General features: G+C 38.2%; 1 protein-coding gene across 8 annotated transcripts in view; it reads left to right on the top strand.

The window, feature by feature from the left end:
* rbms1b (RNA binding motif, single stranded interacting protein 1b) overlaps positions 1–19,022 on the top strand; it is a 59,830-nt gene that overhangs the window by 5,500 nt on the left and 35,308 nt on the right. For 4 of the 8 annotated variants that reach the window (XR_014533013.1, XM_083538056.1, XM_083538059.1 and 1 more), the window contains exon 2: positions 15,323–15,501. Coding sequence is in view for 7 of the 8 variants with exons in the window: in XM_083538056.1 (XP_083394182.1) it covers positions 15,323–15,501 (179 nt within the window). In the remaining variant the exon portion in view is untranslated. Of the gene's footprint in view, positions 1–6,326; positions 6,668–15,322; positions 15,502–19,022 lie in introns of those variants that run through there. The other 4 variants (XM_083538060.1, XM_083538062.1, XM_083538058.1 and 1 more) reach the window with 4 other exon arrangements.

The following is a 19,022-nucleotide window of genomic DNA, read 5'->3' as shown; positions in this document are numbered from 1 at the left end:
TCACCGTATTACTGTCACTGAAAAAGATGTGTTTTATAATCAGAGGAAACAAAAAGGGTAGTGAACAGGAAGTAGCATTTTGTCATCTCTTGGTATTGAATGGTATGCAGGCTGTATAATTGAGAGTTAGCGAGATAATAAGAGAGAACAGAGAGCACTCCATTCTGGTTGGGAGCAGCTATTAGAGAAATCTGCCCAGCCCAGTTGCAGCCGCATTTTTACTAACACGTTAAGTTCGAAAACCACTTTTTCATTTCATGCAGAACATTCATCTCACTTTCACTTCAATGCTTCTCAAGATGGTTAGCTGTAATAGAGAGATTGAGAGAGAAAGAGAGTGAGAGAGAAAAAGTGGCATTAAGAATGTGACCAGCATGTAATAGTGCATGTGGGCCTATCATGTGTGGGTGTATATACAGTGCTGTGCAAATCTGTTTGGCTCGCTGAAATATTTACATATTTTCTCTTTAATGTTAGTCTTTTCCACTAGTGCAGCAGGAGAAAAGGATACATTTCACTAAATTATCCAAACAAAAGTGTTTTAAAGTGTTAAAAAGGAAAGAAGTATAACCAACAGATCATTCAGGCTGAAGCAAATGAGACACTTAGCATCTCCAGAAGAACTGCTCCATGATCTCCTAAACACTTACATAAACTTTCTTGCCAATTTATATAAGAATGCTTTGTGTTGTTCTGGAGAAACCTGGTCTAAAGTGTGGCCAAATGTTTTCTGGACTTCATCTACTGGATGGTCTGTACACTAGTGTCTATAGTGGTATGTCAATTAGTCGATGTACATAAACACTTTTTTATTTATTTTATTATTTAAAAGCACCTTTGCTTTTCCACTTTTTTTGTACATGACTTTTGTACAGTACTGTACATCATTAAATATTTTAAATAGTATTTATATTTGCATTTGCACCAAATTATTGCTTAAAAAAAAAACAAGCATACACAAAAAAATGGTAGGAGTAAGTGACCTCACTGTGCACTTTCCTCTGTACACTTCTACGCACTTTGTCATGTGGACAAATATCAGTGGAAGACAGTTGGTTCTTTTTTTCTATTTTTGGCTTTGTGCGGATGGAGTCACTGATGTTTTACAGTTAAATCAGGTCTTGACACCGTTACTGGTGTTGACATTTTTTAAGGGAAAAATAAAAATTACTACTTGTTTATTACTACTAATAGTCAATTACTGTTTGTTTACTATTAATATACTTTATAATAACAATTCTATAACATTGATTACTATTTCGTTCTTTGCTCATGTTTTCTCATGCAGCACTGAATTGTCTATCCACAAATGTAGGTGTTTGGAAACACATTTTATCTTTTTTGAAAGACACATGGTGTTCCTTTTGTTTATATGCAACAAACTAGCATTTAAAAAAAGGAAATGATTTACTTTGAAGAAGCATATATAAATGTACAGTGTAGACAATGTCTTCCCTTGGCATGAATAACAGCTTTATACACTTTCGGCATCCAGACAGCATCTCTGAATATTCAGGTGAACTACTTTGCCATGCGTCTTGTAAAATTTGCAAGAGGTGTTCCCTTGATAATTGGATATTTCTTTCTGTCTATTTGATGCAGTTAATCCCAGAGCAGTTCAGTGGGATTTATGTGCGGTGACCGGGCAGGCCATTCTATGAAAGATAACAGTGAATGTGTGCTTTGTAACATTGTCTTGTTGCAGGCCAAATGGAATTGCATGGCATTGAAGTATGGATGGTAGTCATGTTGGTTCAGTATTTCTTTTACACAAAATAAGCCTAAAACCTTCCCTGCTTCAAAATTCCCCCAATCCTTTTTCCAATCCACTGTACATTTCTTATTTATGTTTGCCTTTTACCTAGTTTGTTGCTTATAAAAAGAAGAACATGCTTGTGTTTCAAAAACTATAAAAGACTAGGCGTTTCCAAACTTTTGGTAGGTACTGTAGGTCAGCATACACAGTGACGGACTTGGAAACTGCAGAAGTACTAAAACAAATCTACATAACGCACACATGACAAAATTAATAAATGACAAAAGATTTCTTTAAGTCATTAATTGTGTAAAGAATGCAAAGAGATGCAGAAGAGGAAATTGCACTCTGCTGTAATGTACATGTGCTCTAACGTACATGTACTCTAACCTTTTCTAAATCAATGATCAAAAATAAATTACAGCATACACCTGATCGTCTAAACACACCACCTCACTCAGACACCATAGATTTCTCCTTACTCGTTTTTTTTTCAGTTGTATTATTTATACACTTACATGGTTCCACAACTGTTTATGTAATTATGAAGCCGTTTTACACACCACTGTGACTGCATGAATGTACCCCATCATCGACAAATTTTCCTATAACCCCACACAGTTTTTTTTCCTATCTTACATTTTCTATGGATTTGATCATTTTTACAGTACATAGAAGTTGATTGATGTGGTCACACATGGGGCATATCAATTAGGAGGGCCATAAAGAATTGTGTTTTCAAGAGCTCAAACTATATATATATATATATATATATATATATATATATATATATATATATATATATATATATATATATATATATATATATACATACAGGTGCATCTCAATAAATTAGAATATCATTAAGAAATGTGTTTATTTTAGTAATTCAATACACAAAGTGAAACTCATCTATTATATAGATTCATCCCACAGAGACTGATATATTTCAAGAGTTTATTTCTTTTAATTTTTATGATTATGGCTTACAGCTAATGAAAACCCAAAATTCAGTATCTCAGAGAATAAGAATATTGTGAAAAAGTTCAATATTCGAGACTCGTTCTGTCACACTCTAATCAGCTAATTAAATCCAAACACCTGCAAAGGTTTCCTAAACCTTTAAATGGTGTCTCAGTCTGGTTCAGGCTACACAATCATGGGGGAAGACTGCTGACTTGACAGTTGTTCAGAAGACGATCATTGACACCCTGCACATGGAGGGTAAGACACAAAAGGTCATCGCTAAAGAAGCCGGCTGTTCACAGAGTGCTGTATCCAACCACATTAATGAAATGTTGAAAGGAAGGAAATAATGTAGTAGAAAAAGGTGAAATGAAGCCCATTCAAGAATTTGGGGGAGATTCACAAAGAGTGGACTGCAGCTGGAGTCAGTGCTTCAAGAGCCACCACACACACAGACGTATCCATGGGCTACAACTGACGCATTCCTGTGTCAAGCCATTTTTGAACCAGAGACAATGTCAGAGGTGTTTTACCTGGGCAAAGAACAAAAAGGACTGGACTGTTGCTCAGTGGGCTTAAGTCGTCTTTTCAGATTAAAGGAAAGAAAATGTTGCATTTCATTTGGAAATCAAGGTCCCAGAGTCTGGAAGAAGAGAGAAGAGGCACAGAATCCAAGCTGCTTGAAGTCCAATGTAAAGTTTGCACAGTCAGTGGTGGTTTGGAAAGTCATGTCATCTGCTGGTGTCGGTCCACTGTGTTTTATCAAGTCCAAGGTCAGCACAGCCGTCTACCAGGAGGTTTTAGAGCACTTCATGCTTCCCTCTGCTGACCAGCTTTATAGAGATGCTGATTTCATTTTCCAGCAGGATTTGGCACCTGCCCACACTGCCAAAAGCAACAAAAGTTGGTTAAATGACCATGGTGTTGGTGTGCTTGACTGGCCAGCAAATTCACCAGACCTGAACCTCATAGAGAATCTATGACGTATTGTTAAGGGGAAAATGAAAAACAAGAGACCAAAACATGCAAATGAGTTGAAGGCCACTGTCAAAGAAACCTGGGCTTTCATACCACCTCAGCAGTGGCCCCTCAAATAGTCCTGTCGCATGATGACTGCCACAGTGATCACCTCCATGCCACGCTGAATTGAGGCAGTAATTAAAGCAAAAGGAGCCCCTAATAAGTATTGAGTACAAATACAATAAATGAACATACTTTCCAGAAGTACAACAATTCACTAAAAATGTTTTTTTGATTGGTCTGATGAAGTTTTCAAATGTTTTTAGATTGAAATATATCAGTCCATGTGTGATAAATCTATATAATATAATAATATACAAGTTTCACTTTTTGTATTGAATTACTAAAATAAATCTTGTTTTTAATGATATTCAAATTTATTGAGATGCACCTGTATATGTTGTATATCTACAATCTTAGATTTATTACTGTAGTGTACGAAAAATCTTTATGTCCCCTGGTGGTCTAGTGGTTAAGATGCAGCGCTCCCACCGCTGCGACCCGGGTTCGATTCCCGGTCAGGGAACCATCCCCAGCCACTCTTAGTGCCGGTCCCAAGCCCGGATAAGTTGGGGAGGGTTGCCCGGATAAGTTGGGGAGGGTTGCGTTAGGAAGGGCATCCAGCGTAAAACATGTGCCAAATCAAAACGTGCAGAGGATCCGCTGTGGCGACCCCTAACGGGAGAAGCTGAAAAGAAAGTATATAGTGTACGAAAAATCTTTGCCCTATTCCAAGTTTTATATTTTTATTTTTCAATATGGATAAATTGTAGCTTTACCAAAATGATGGCATTTCCCCTATTCAAAATGTTATAGAGTTCAGATATTACCTGCAAAGAATTTTAGCTTACCATGTTAGAGTCTCAACAGACATGAATATCTGGCACGAAGCAAAGATCTCTGGGTGTGTGTGTGTGTGTGTGTGTGTGTGTGTGTGTGTGTGTGTGTGTGTGTGTGTGTGTGTGTGTGTGTGTGTGTGTGTATTCATGTCTGTTATTCAGACTTTAACATGGCAAGCTAAAATTCTTTGCAGGTAATACCTGAACTCTATAACATTTTGAATAGGGGAAATGCCATCATTTTGGTAAAGCTACAATTTATCCATATTAAAAAATTAAAATATAAAACTTGAAATAGGGCAAAGATTTTTCCTACACTACAGTAATAAATCTAAGATTGTAAATTTCCCATTTAGCAAGCATGATTAGTATTATATTGCCAAGAAACAAATCAGAAATAATTTACCAACAATTCCAGTAAACCAAACTAGTTAGCAATATTTACCGTAATCGTTTAATTTATTTAACAGTGTTTTTTGTTTATTTTGTAAAAATGTTTCACTGGATATAATTATTTTCAAGTCATGGAGGATGAAACAAGTTATCTGTAAAAAATAATCATAAAAATGATCTGCAGTATGTGTGAGTGTTTACCATTATAAGATGAAATAACTCAATTAAAAGAGATTATTCATAATGCAGTGTTCTGCTTAAGACCACATCAAAATGTAGAACAGCAGACAGAAAGTGCTGAGCTCGGGGGATATTTTAGTAGATAACAGGAAATGCCGGCTTGAGGTATGAGGACAAGCCATCAAGGTTTCAGGTATAGAGGGAGGATGTGTGTGTGTCTGTGTGAGAGAGAGAGAGAGAGAGAGAGAGAGAGAGAGAGAGAGAGAGAGAGAGAGAGAGAGAGAGAGAGAGAGAGAATAATGTAGGTTAAGGGCTAGTGTGTCTACTACACCAGGGAAACCAGTTTAATGGTTATATAATTTGTGTGCATGTGTCTGATGCTTATTATTTTGACTTTACTTAGATTAGAGGAGAATGAGTGTGTGGGTTGGGAGTCTAAGAGGGTCTGTATTTTTCAATATTTTTATTTATATATATATATATATATATATATATATATATATATATAGTAATTGTGGATTGTAAAAGACCATTTTGCCTTATATGCATGTAATATGAGGTGCTCCTTTAAAAAAAAAAGGATATTTTGGGGGTGGGAGTACATATTTAATTTTTGTATGGTATAATGCCTCATTTAGGCTTGGACAGCAAGCTCATAAATCCTATATACTGATAAATCTTCCTACTTTCTATTATAGAGAGAGAGAGAGAGAGAGAGAGAGAGAGAGAGAGAGAGAGAGAGAGTTCACAAAAAAATATGCCCCTGATTTAACTAACTTCAATAGTTTGAAAGGAAACAGTAAGGACAGATTGTGTTGAATAAAAATATGGTTATTTCGTCCCGCAAAATGTGTTAATCCAGACCTGAACATAAAAACCACACACTAGTTAATGGCCGCACACTGGAATGTAAAGTATGCACGCGTAATGAAAGAATAGGAAATCTGGGGGTGGGGTGGAATATTAAATGGTTGATATGATAACTTTCGAATTGTATATAAAAGATGAGACGCACCGACGTGTATACGTTGCGGACTGAATTGTCGAGGCAGTTAAAATAACACATCAAATCTATAACTCTGTTCATACTGAGTTATTTGCATCTTGAAGCACCCCTTCGCGAGACAGCGGAATGGTTTGCTCCGTAGTGGGAGGGTTTGTTCTGTGGGGAACTCAACACAGATCAATGAACGGAGCTAAACAAACGGGTTGGGCAATCGAACTTCAGGACGGTTGTGGGATGTATAAGCACTGCGTTTTAACCTTTAATAGCGTTTTTCCTGGCGGTTTTTGTGTGCAGAGGAGTCAACGTTGGATTCAGTAATCGCATCGGCAAGGTCTCTATGTTTTATAGAATAGAATAAACAACTTTATTGCCTTCCAGTCGCTTGGATATTGACACTTAACGAGCGAATAACAATTGACAGTAAATCGTCTTTGCGGCGCTACACCGAGTCCGAGGATGATTTTTGTGAACTCTGGCAACCCGCTCAGAAATACATATCGGAAACAGGTAAAAAAAAAAAAAAAGACAAGAAAAAAAAAGCACGATTTTCTCATTACTGCTACTGTTGCCGCCTAACACAAAGTCGGGCTTGATCCTACCGGCCGGATCATGTGTGAGCACATCACACTGTGTTGAGTTTAAACACTGTAACTCTTATAATAACCAGCACGCTGGGTGGTGTTTTATTTGAAAAATACTGTTTTATTCAAACAGATATTTCTTACCTTGAGAAATCAGCCTATAGCATGGCCTATTCTAAAATCATTGCCGTTTAGACTGTATTTTACCATGGTGATTATGGGTTATAAAGATAAGAGCCACTTCCTATCTGTTTGGTTATAAGCTGTATGTCTGTATATTTATAAAACATCCTTTTTCATTCACAAACTCGAATTTTCAAAGATCAGGTTATGAGATTGAAGGTTAATACATTCATTCTTTCACCAATGACCTACAACTGCAATGGCAATAACATACTATTCTAATTTCCCATGTCATCTTTTACACATCTGCTCTTAATTCCTATAATCTTTCAGCCGCTTGATAAAAGTTTGAAGAAGAAAAAAAAAAAGAGTTTTGGACATCATGCATTCGAGCTAGGTGTCCTACGTGCTAGATACGATCCTGATCCGGGGTTAATGTAAGGGCAGGACAGATCGGATAAGTGAGATAAGAGACCGTAGACATTTCAGAGCCCTAGAAGGGATCTTTGGTTGTTGGACGTCTTAAAGATCGAATGTAGAGATCTACTGTTCTCACAAAGGGTTTCATGTAGAGCCCGTAGTTATCCAGTGATCCATTAGAGAACCCTAATGAAGAACCTTTGTTGTCTGCAAGTATATATCTGTAAATTGTAAAAGAATCGTGTAGCATTGTTTGTCATGTGGGTCGGTGTAAATGGTGATAAAGGATGGTACGTTGTGGTTTCAGAACCGATAAAAGATCTCATATTTTTTGAGTTTGTCAGAGCAGAGATGGCATTAAGGGCTAGACTAAAGAGGATTAAATGCACTTTGAGTTTGGGTTAGCAGTATGTGAGCTGAGCAGGGTGAGGTTAGGAGCTCTCAGGGTGAGGCCTCTTACTGGTAAGCCAATGTATTTCCAGTACGGATATGACTAGCTATCTGAGTCTGGGGCAGGCCGATAACAGTCTTCCCCCTCCTTAGACTGTCTTTCACCCCCCCCCCCCCTTTTTTTTTTCACTCACGCTCTCCTTTTCTGTCAGCTGAATACAGAACAGTCAGGAACAATCAGGCTTTGAGATGGTCAGAAAAGCCAGGTCTGCTGGAGTGTGGCCAGGAAAAAGAACTGTAAAAGTGGACAGGGCTGCTCTCTCCTCAAAGATGCCCTTTGTCCTCTCTTAGGTCTAACCAGTGTGGAACGCTTCCTGGGAGAGCGCATGTCCTTTACTGGGCTCATTAGATAATGTTTTGACTTTAAGAAGATTTGATGGACAACGTTGCAAGGAACGTATGTAATGGGATGAAGAATGAATCAACTTTTCTCTGCACAGAAAATATGTAAAGGGGAGGGTGATTTGACAAAAATATATAATAAAACCATAAGAAAACATTTCTATGATTATTTATATGCATATATACTTTTGGGAACAAACTGGCAACATAACAATAGTACTGCATTTAAAAAAAAAAAGGGTTAAAATAAAATGCATTGAAATGAACATTTATTTACCTATTTCCAATAAGAACATTTATAAAACCCATGTGTTGTGGATGATTTCTGTGTCTGAATCTCAGAAAAGTATATTGTGGCAGCATATAATCAATGCTGTATTGTTGAGCCCAGATGAAAACTAGAAAAAGTCCCAGTCTTCTGCTATTGTAATGCAACCATGCCAGAGTTTGCCTTCTTCCTTCTTTGTTGCTTTTCTGCTTACCATAGTTGTAAAGAGTAGTTAATTGAGCAACTGTAGAGTTCTATTCAGCTCAAACCAGTCTGCCTTTAAAAAAAAACTCCCTGATTAATAAGGTGTTTTTGGACAAAGAACTGTCACTGACAATGTTTTTTCTTCTTCTTCTTCTTTTTAGTAGTTTATATTAACTCTATAGACAATCTCAGGAGAATAGCCTAAAACCCATGCCAGCATCAGAGTCACCAAGAACAAAATGTTTTGCTAAGATGAACTGAAGCTCATGACCTCTAGCTGCATGATTGTATGCATTGTACTGCTGTCGCATGATGACCGATTACATAATTGCATGAACATGCAGGTGTTTTTAACACTGTGGAGAGGGAGGCAGTGTGCTCGTGTGTATTGTATATGTGCGTTTTGTAGGTTTGTAATTACTGACTGGAGCCCATCTGTTTTATTTACTCATATCATCTCAGGGCGGTTTCAGTTTTTCTACCATCAGCTCGTTGTTCATTAGGGATAAACTTGTAGGGACAACTGTATGAACTTCGAATTTCTTTTCCTAATCTGTGAAGCTGCTTTGTAACACTATACACAATACAAAATCAGATGTAATTGTTTCTAGGCAGAATTTGCCAAATCACTATATATTCATAGTTTTCCAGTAATGTGTGGCAAAAATTATTTATTGTATAGAAATTTAAAAAGGCAACAGGATTGGGTCACTGTGTTCGAGTCAACTAGTACTTGTAAATGGTTATATACTGAAGTCATTCTTTTTTCACACATCATAGCACACAAAACTCATTATGATGTCCTAGGCTGCAGGATTATCTGTGATTATTAAGTTACATTTAATATCAGATTTAATTGAAACAGAAATTGTTTAATAGAGTTCTCTGACATGGATTACTAAACACTGGAATTGGATCAAATTGAAAAATAATGCATTTGTAAATAAGTATGTTTAAATGGCAAATTTGTGATTGTGGCTTTCATTGATTTACTGTTTATTGTGTAGAACTTCCAGCATCCTGCTCAAACTCTATCCTCCTCGCAAGACTTTTTCTGATGAATTTCTCATACTTTATCCGTTCTGTTTTGTGATCGTGATAAGGTTAGCCTAATAAAATATGCAAACTATAGCTGTGGTTCTTCTGGATCCTGTCTCGTTTGCCATGCTGTGACCTCATAGCTTCTGTGCAGCTGTTTTACAACTACACTGTGAAGTGCCTTCAGGTTGCCAGACCATTTGAATAGTGACTTGGTCCAGTCCAGCTGCTTAATTGCATACGTAGACCTTTCATGGAGTGATATCTTGCTCACCAGTACTGGATTTGTCTGAGCTGAGGCCTGATTTTCAGCACTCTGCAATATTTGTCTCAGACAGCATGGGAGCTGCACTGCAACTACTGGGCGGGTCCTGGAATAAAAAAAATTAAAAGGATTTACATTTAGTATTCTTTGATATAAAACTAAAAATACCTATCAGGAATGTTCCGGTCAGTAGTATGAGGTGAAATGGACCACATTTAACCAATTTAATTTTTCATTATCAGAAGAAAAGTCGATTTCAGAGTGACTGAGTTTAAATGTGTCAGAAATGCAATAAGCCACATTGGAATTACCATGAGGTCTGTTTTAGTTTACTAGTCTTAAAGCCTGTGTGGAGAAAGGAAACTAGATTGAAAGAATTCCTGCAAATGTTAGCTTTTGCCTATAGATTTGTGTCTGAACAATCGGTCTTATAGGCCGATACGCACGTACTGATGGAAATGTTGAACCTGTATGGGTTTGGAATTATTTTCTGTATCTGTCATAAGTAAAACAGACGGTAAAACTAGTCTTAAAAGCAACTACAACGCCTTTGTCATTATACAGAACCTGACAATTCAATCATTAATAAAGTCTATAATAATGTCAGTATTGGTTTAGCATTGGATATCGGGTAGTACTTCCGACTGTAATGGCAGGATTATGCTAATAAAATAAATAGAGTTAAAAAATCTCTATTTCCATCTGTTACAATCAATATCATGAGATAGTTAAGCACATGGTACACCATAAAATATATGTAATTAATATTAGTAGTAGTAATATGTAGTATATATGTTACAAATATATTTATTATACAGTAGTTTCTGAATGAAGAATGGATCTTCTTTTTGTCAGTTAACAATAGTTTAAATGTGTTGTCTACTTAATGGATTATTGTGCCTCTAATCTGAAAAGAATAATTACACAGCAAAATTGAACTACTTTTTTTAATACCCTTTGGGCAGTTTAGACACAGAGCACAGACATGTTCCATCTTTTTAAATTAATTGTCAAGGTGGATCTGCTAGATTTCATTTAACTCTTATTTTGCTTAGTTACACTGTAGGTGTTTTGCTAATGTCTTCCTGAATACTGCCCTTGACCGGTTTGGGAAAGCTTTTTTTTTTTTTCCCCTTCCAAATAAATCTACAACAGAGCTGCTCCCAAATGGTGCACTCACAGCCACATGGTGCTTGTTTACTTGATCCTGCAAAGTTTGCAAGACTGTAGGGAGTCCCATTTCCTATTTTTGAGCTTTAAGAGGTTGCTCATAGCCACCCTCCAGGCACCCTTTGGCACTTCCTGAATCAAAGCGGACTCAGCAGTGGTCCCTGACCCAGAACTCCCTGGAATTGTGAACATGGACTAGTCGAAGAGGATAGCATGCAAGTCAAATCAAGTTGAAGTCCTAAAGGGTCTGTCTCTTTTAACCAGCAGAGTAATATGAGCATTAAGAAAGTACTTGCACAACACAATAAATCCATTCAAACAATTAATTAAGCTGAATGTGATGTATATTACATGATCTATAGTGTACCAGCACACAATGTTATGAGAAGATACTGCCGAACGGATGTTTATACATTTTATTTATCAATGGAGAAGTTGACAAATTTGCTGCTCCTTGTATTAAACAAGTTAGTTCTCATTATCTTTTGCTCATAGAAACACTCGGCACAAGTGTTTGCATGAGTAATGACATGCACGTTTGTGACTCTCATTCAGCACCTCAGCATGGTGAACCACTGTGAAAACACTACACTGAACACAACAGGCAGCAAATGCTCACTTGTAAAACTCTCAGCCCTCGATCACTCGCACATCTCAACCCTGTCACCAAAGTGTGAACTTTAGGAGGTCTGCAGGATTTAGAACCCCTTTTGGGACAAGGACATAACCATTGTTTTTTTTACCCAGCTGTATTTATTCTGAACCAGGAAGGATTTTTATCACTATTTAAAGCATATAATCTGGTTCTCCCCCCCCCCTTTGGCAGGACTTTTACAGTTTCCTCTTTAACTTGTAATTCATGAATACTTTTGAGAAGGACAGCCTCAAGCACAGTCGTGCAGTTGAGTTGCCTTCTCAGAAGCAGCTTTGTGTGAAATAAAAATTCCAGCAAGTTTTTCTGGCCAGTGAAAGGCTGGGCCAGGTTTGGCCAAAAACATGGTTAAATACATTTTAGGGTTATGAGGACAGGAGCAGAGTGTACTGCCAATGCGTTGCATCTCTGCTTTGGTTCTTCCATAGGGAGGAGAAAAGGTCTGGAACGCTCTAAAATCCCAGACAGCGAGTGTTAAATTGCAGCGAAGACTTGTGAACGCTGGAAAGACGATCTGAGCCTCTGGAGGACGTCCAGACTACGATTGCTCAACACTGTCACTGCCTCATTCCTCGGATTCCGAGAGCTTCCTCTTTTCTTGTGACTTCTTGAACATACTGTGAAAGAGGGAGAGAAAGGGTAATCAGAGTGGAACAGAGGGAGTACTTGAAGAGGAAAAGCTTTCCTAGCTCAGAACATCTGTGTCCATGCAAACAGCACGGAAGTGATTGGCTCTGCCATACAAGAGCTCTTTTATAATGTGAAGAATAGGGCTATCTAACCGCCGCAGTAAAAGCCTGTCCAAATATCCCCCAAGATTTTCTCTGGTATGCGTGGTCTTTCAATGGAAACCTGTTTCCGGCCTAATTAAGGTTTTATATTTAAGTTATGCACATATCTGATTAAATGTGTGGAAATGTAAAAAAGTTTTTGATTATAAGCAGTGCTGAGGCAAAGCATGTTTCTCAAAAGCTTGCATCTGTTTTGCGGTTGAGCGTTAAATACCATTGTAAAATCTCACATGAAGTGTATTTATTAATACACAGTTTTGGTTTTGTTTGCCCAATATAGAAGTATTTTACCTCAGAGTTGTAGTAGGGATCTGCCCGGCACACACACATAACACGCCTTGCAGGTTTGACGCAGTGTTGTCATTCTTTTCCTGTTGCTTACTTTTCATTCCCAGACGTGCCTCTCTGGCTGGTTTGCATGTAAGGACCTTGGCATGCAAGTGGTTTCCTGTGTGTGCGTGTGTAAGCAAGCGCGCGCGCGTGTGTGTGTGTGTGTGTGTGTGTGTGTGTGTGTGTGTGTGTGTGTGTGTGTGTGTGTGTAATCCCATAGGGAAGGGAAAGGTTGTATTTGCAGTGTAGAGCTTGTCATGAGGACTATCAGGTTTCTGCTAGGCACGCTGGAAATGGCTGCTTCTTTTTCCTGCTTGCAAACATGCATACATACATTGTAAAAGCCGTGCATGTTTTAATGAAGATTAACAACTAAACAAAGCAAAACCTACCAGGAAGCTCAGCAGTATGTATGCCTCGTACACACAGAGTCGGCTTTTCACCTAGTGTGCATAGAGCTCTCCCGGTTTGTGAGAAGAGGTGAGAAGAGTCGAGGATTGAGCACAGTAGAGCAAGATATTCATCTTCATTCAGCCCTGATAGTGTGGAGTTATTTAGTTTGCAGTCAGGAATCAGGACTTATTTGTACAACAAGCTACTTCAGTTTGCTCGTTTTAGACAAATGGGTAGGGTTATTTTCTCAGAATAGGAGCAGTGTTTTGGTTTTATATGCAAGTTCTATTTATAAATGAGTAGCTAGGAAATACGAGTAGTAGTCAGACTGCCCAGGCTCGAGGCTCGTCAGACTGGCTTTGTGTAGGCCGAACATGTATTTGTTTTAAAGGTCGTCTTTTAACGCATCATAAATCTGCGTAGCATTCTCAGCCCCGCCTTTATCCTTTTTTTTTTTGTTGAATGTAAATAGAAATGTTACAGCTTTAAAAATGATCAATCTCTCTTCAATTAGCAAGAATGCTTTCAATGACATTCACAATGTTTTTGTCAGGTCTAAAGGAATTCATTCTAAATGCAGTCGCGTATGAATATTAATTTTTAAACACAGCACTGTTGAAGGCCTGCATTTATATGCGCATTGCTTATGAACCAAACTTACACACGTGTGGAGCGGCGGCTTTCAGCACGAAGCTTGTTGGTCTAAGCATTTGAGCAGAGTTGTCTAACCCGTGCTTGTGATTTTGACACACCCTACATTATGTCAGATCTAGCAAGCCATACTGGAAATGTATTTTATTTGTTAATCAGACAGTAAGAAGTGCAGCTTTGTAATATGAACTTTGGGCCTTATTTCTCAATCTTTTGCTAAAGGTGTATCAAGTTCAAGTTTATTTCTATGGCTCTTTGCACAATGGGCATTGTCTCAAAGCAGATTTACAGAACTTAAGAGTTATATAAATATACATGTATTGTATATGTATATAAATCCTGAAAAGATATTTTTAACCCTGATTAATTTCCTTCATTCCGAATGTAGCGTGTTGTACATTTAGTGAGGGCCACAAATTTCCGAGAGCTAAAAATGATTAAGCATGCACTAAATCTACGAAGAGAGCATCTCAACCACAGGCTCAAACAAACTGTTTTTCCTTGTAAAGGGCACCATTTCTTTTCTCCTAATTCAGTGGTTTGTCTTATTAGTTGTCACTTCAAAAGATTTCACAATTTCTTACTAAATTTGTGTTAAGTATACAGAAACTCAAAAGTATATACATTTAACTCTGCAGTGAAATCAGTATCTATTATATTTTAGTAACTCGTGTCAATTATACAAGCTGGTCAATCCAGGCTTAAAGCAGCAAGTGCAAATTTAGGATATAAATTCAAGCAAGTGGAGGATTTTTATGAATATCCTCTCTTGTGTAAATGTTCCTGTAAATGATTTACAATAAAAAAATTTATATTTTGAGCTTGATCAATTAAGTTCACATATTTTGCACCTGCCATTTTGGGCATCATGTGCCATCTGGCAAATACTGAGCATGAGATATAGTTAAATGCAATGCCTCTTGGGCTGTTTAACATCACCATGTGTAAGATAAGCAACCTTAATAGTTATAGCAGTTATAAACGTTATAAGGTCGATTGGATAAAAGTAAGCATGGCAGTGATTCTTAGAATATCCGCCTCTTCTTCTTCCTGTTTAGCTACACACATGACGTTTTAATGTAGCACGTGCGGATCTGTAAGTCCGCATTTCAGAGTGAGATTGTGGGTAACTATCCCACCCCCATATGCATTAGGATGACTACACTAGCCCTTTTACAGTAAGCTCAATCAATATGACACACCCAGGTTCCATTTCTTCTTCGATACACAAATAATAATTGCACTAGTGATGAGCAGGATTAGTCTGTGGCTTTCCTGCATCATCTTTTGTTGTCATTTTTGATATTCCCAATAGTTTCAGTCTTGATTGACACAGTATTTAACTGTCCAAAATTGCACAGCGTTGCAAATATTCTCCCCATGTTTATTTCTCACTACCAGATCTAAGGGTTTTCCTTTCACGCCCATGTATTCTGGTGTGTCTTCACTCTAACCGTGTTTTGTTTTTCTGTCACTTTTGGCAGCCCCCCGTTGGCCCGTCGTCTCAGCCCATGGCTCCCCCGAGTCCCGGAACCAACAGCAGCACCAATCAGAGCAGCAGCAGCAGCACGGCAGGTTGGGAGCAGCTTAGCAAAACCAACCTGTACATCCGCGGCCTGCCCCCAGCAACCACCGACCATGACCTGGTCAAGCTCTGCCAGCCGTGAGTACACAACTTCCTCTCATTAGCCCCCCTATTGATCGGATATTGATTCGTAATTCTTCTTGGTGAATCTGAGACTCAGGAGAACCTTGGAACGAATATTAGCTTCATATGAAGGCAATAATGCTTCCATAGGCTTGCGTGTGTTAGTGGAATGGACAAAAAGATTGGAGCGAAGCCTCCTGCAGATCTGAACAACTGGCTGTGACTCATTAATCCCAATTGCTCTCTGAGAGGAATGAGCTGCTATGAAATGGAGATCGATTACAGCTCGAGGAAGAGAATATGGCCTCAAATACACAAACATCAGTCTTGTGTATCAGCACGGCTCCAGATCCCACCCACTGAGTTGTGTATATGGTTATAATCAGTTCAACCACAATTCAGTGGTTGGTGCTTTTGTTAAAGCTGCCCAATAGATGCGAAACCCGCACCATACAAATAGTACAACTGTGCATCACCGGTTGTAATGAAATGTAAAAATACAATCAGTGGTATATTACTGTGATTTTGCAGCAGAGTTGACAGGGTTGGTAGTCAGCGCCTGAGTGTTACAGTAGTCATGAATATGAGAGGATGTCGCGGCAATTTTTTTTGTAGCGTACTGCCCTTTCATTTTGCTTGAATGCCACAAATGCAGCCCGCTTCTTTCAGCATTAATATGCTACAACTTGCTTTTTCAGAAGTCTCAACTAGAGGGAATGTGATGAATAAATGATAAGTTATAATGCCTTGCTGAGCGTGATATGGGATCTTATGAGAATATTGCATTTTAAAACAGAAAATAAAAAACTACATTGATGGCTGCAAATAAAAAAATAAAAAAAAGGGAAGTTCAAAGGTAGTGGAAAGAAATATGGCCACAGGCTCACCGACTTCCTGAAAACCTTCTGCTGTGATGTAAAAGGCCTCCATTACCACCTAGTCATTGTGATTTTATATCTTTGCTTGGCCAGCAAAGTTATGTTTTAAAATATCATTCTTCCATTGCCAACGTCTGTCAACCACCAGGTTTCTACACATGTGCACGTACGCACGCACACACGTACACACACACAGCACACATACACTTCCAGATTATTAGATGTTGACTTTACAGCCGATTCAATCGCTTTCTTCTTCCTCTTTAGCTTTCCTATAGAGAGTTTTTTTCGAAGGGGACGAAGAAGGCAAACTGTGACAATTTCATGTTCCACGTTATTGAGAAAGTCAAGTTTCTCGCTTCCTGAGGTGTAACTAGTTCACCTAATGTTTCAGTTTTGCCTCATAAACCATGGCATATTTGCATAATTTAAAGAGTTACTCAATAGCTATAGAAGACAAATGAAACTAAGGAACAGATTGATAGAGATTTTAATCACTAGCGATTGCCTTTGACTCGCTTACAATACCGGACATGTCTGTTCAATTAAGAATGACCATTTAAAGTTGTGGATTAGTGTGAAGTAAGGCCCAGGAATTTGGTCTCCAAAGCAATGGCTGCATTTAGCCTAATCCTATTCTGAAATTGCCAAAGCAATTTCCCCTTTGACCTTTTAAGTCCTACTATACAAGGTAGAAAAGACGGCGTGCTTGGAGTCATTCTCATTTTCTGAGCGGAAGAGAATTATAGTCATTGCGCATCGATTTCAGAGTTTGCCGTACAAGTCCCTGTGTAGATTTAAACTATAACATATTCTAATGAGCGCATGAATTAAAGCAGTGCTTTGTCTGGCAACTGGAACAGCTGTCAGAGTTGCTGTTAAAAAAAAAAAAAACAACACTTTATGAAAGATCAGAAGGATTCTACAGTGCTGTAACAATTCGATATACATCTCAGTTAAAATGTCATGAATAATAAGCAAGTTATCCGATATTCTGTGTGTGTAATATGATTTGTACGTGATCTGTAATACTGCAGACGGATAGCATCAGTGTTTTGTATTTTTCCAAGTCTTAATTTGCATGTAGAACTTGTAGTGTTGTATAAATCATATCAATCTTAACCTCTGTCTCCAAAAAGGAGTCACTAAAGGAAGCATACACCTAGGGCTTTTTACCACCGTAGCCATGAACAAAGTTTTTAACTGGCTTATCTTTATCTTAGGCAATTTATGAGTAAACAGCATTCAAGCTTATATGTGTAGCTCACTGTGGATTAACAGTTGCTTTTTAAATTGTACCAATATTTGTGTTGAGGTTAATTACTTCTTAAATAACAAATGCAAACTTTATAGCTAATATGTACAGCTTTTTGTAAGCACACTTTGTCTTGTTGTTGCAGGATTTCTGTAGAGATTGTGTAGGGCAGGCAGTTCAGTGTGCGACTCTGCCTTCACAGGTATAACGCTCGGTTCTGAGAAACATGACGCTCTCTAGTGAAAGATTGCGCAATCTGATGCCGTGACCCCAAACAGAAAGTGTCAAACTTCTACTTCTATTTGCTCTACTGTTTGTTGTTTGTTTTTTGTTTTTTTATATCAGAGTGAAGCTCTGTGCCATGTGTCTTTTGTGTGTAAGTGTGTGTGAGTATATTATTGGATAGTAGTATGACCCTGAGCAATGTCTATAGAAATCAATAAGCACATAGTGAATAGTAACAGGAGCCGGTATTAGGCTGAGTAATAGAATGAAGGACAGGAATGGCAGGTGAGTCGTCGTTGCGTTGCATTGTTCTCCCTGCTGCCACTCTGGCTGGGACGACACCCTATCTCCTTCCCTCAGTCCACACCAGCCCCTGCAATCCAATTCCAATGGATTTTTTGTGAAAGCTAATGGAAACGGGGTAATGGGAAGGGTTGGTCTTTGAAGCCTCCACCACACACCCCCTTGTCTTTCAGCAAAGCAGAAAATAAGGTTTTCAAAAACATTTTTGGAGAGAATTCAGTAAAAAAAATTCAGGACCATTTTGTAATTGCACTGTCAATCAAGGATTTATTTTTATTTACCATATAGCCCTTCCCAGATTTTATGAATGATATTTCAATTTTGTTTGGGGTAAATGGGGGTTTGGGGGGGTAATGTAATGATTGATTTACAATGAACCAGTGGAAAACCCCCTTATTCTGGCCTTGAAGCCAGCAGAGGCAAGCAGTAGGTCATGGCAGCTGAACGACGCCGGACTGGCACAGGCTTTAAAGGTCATTGTCCATAATTGGATTTCAAATCACATAATGGTTTTGGTGTTTGGATATTAATTGGAAGAGCTTAATTTCCTGTTTCCCAATAAAGTTCAGAGGTGAAACGTTCCTTTCATATGTGCCTTATACGACCGTCCTCTGTGTATGACCCCTGGCTCTGCTTTATTTTCCCATGGCAGAGTAGCCAGGAATATTCACTTCAAGAAGAGATGTGGAAATGTACTAAATTAAATCACGACATGATCTGTACGGGTAAATTGATAAGTATGGGTGAAAGCCAGACTCTAGTAGGAATGGGGACAGTACCGTTTTTTGAATGTCATTATTTAAGGCACAATTTACTAATCAACAAGTCTTGCCAAATGGATAAGATTGTCGTAAAATATATTTGACAGATTCACT

This window comes from Silurus aristotelis, assembly GCF_946808225.1.
Source record: "Silurus aristotelis genome assembly, chromosome: 3".
NCBI classification, from domain to species: Eukaryota; Metazoa; Chordata; class Actinopteri; order Siluriformes; family Siluridae; genus Silurus; species Silurus aristotelis.
Note: the sequence above shows the minus strand (reverse complement) of the source record. Positions and strands in the feature narration are given on the sequence as shown.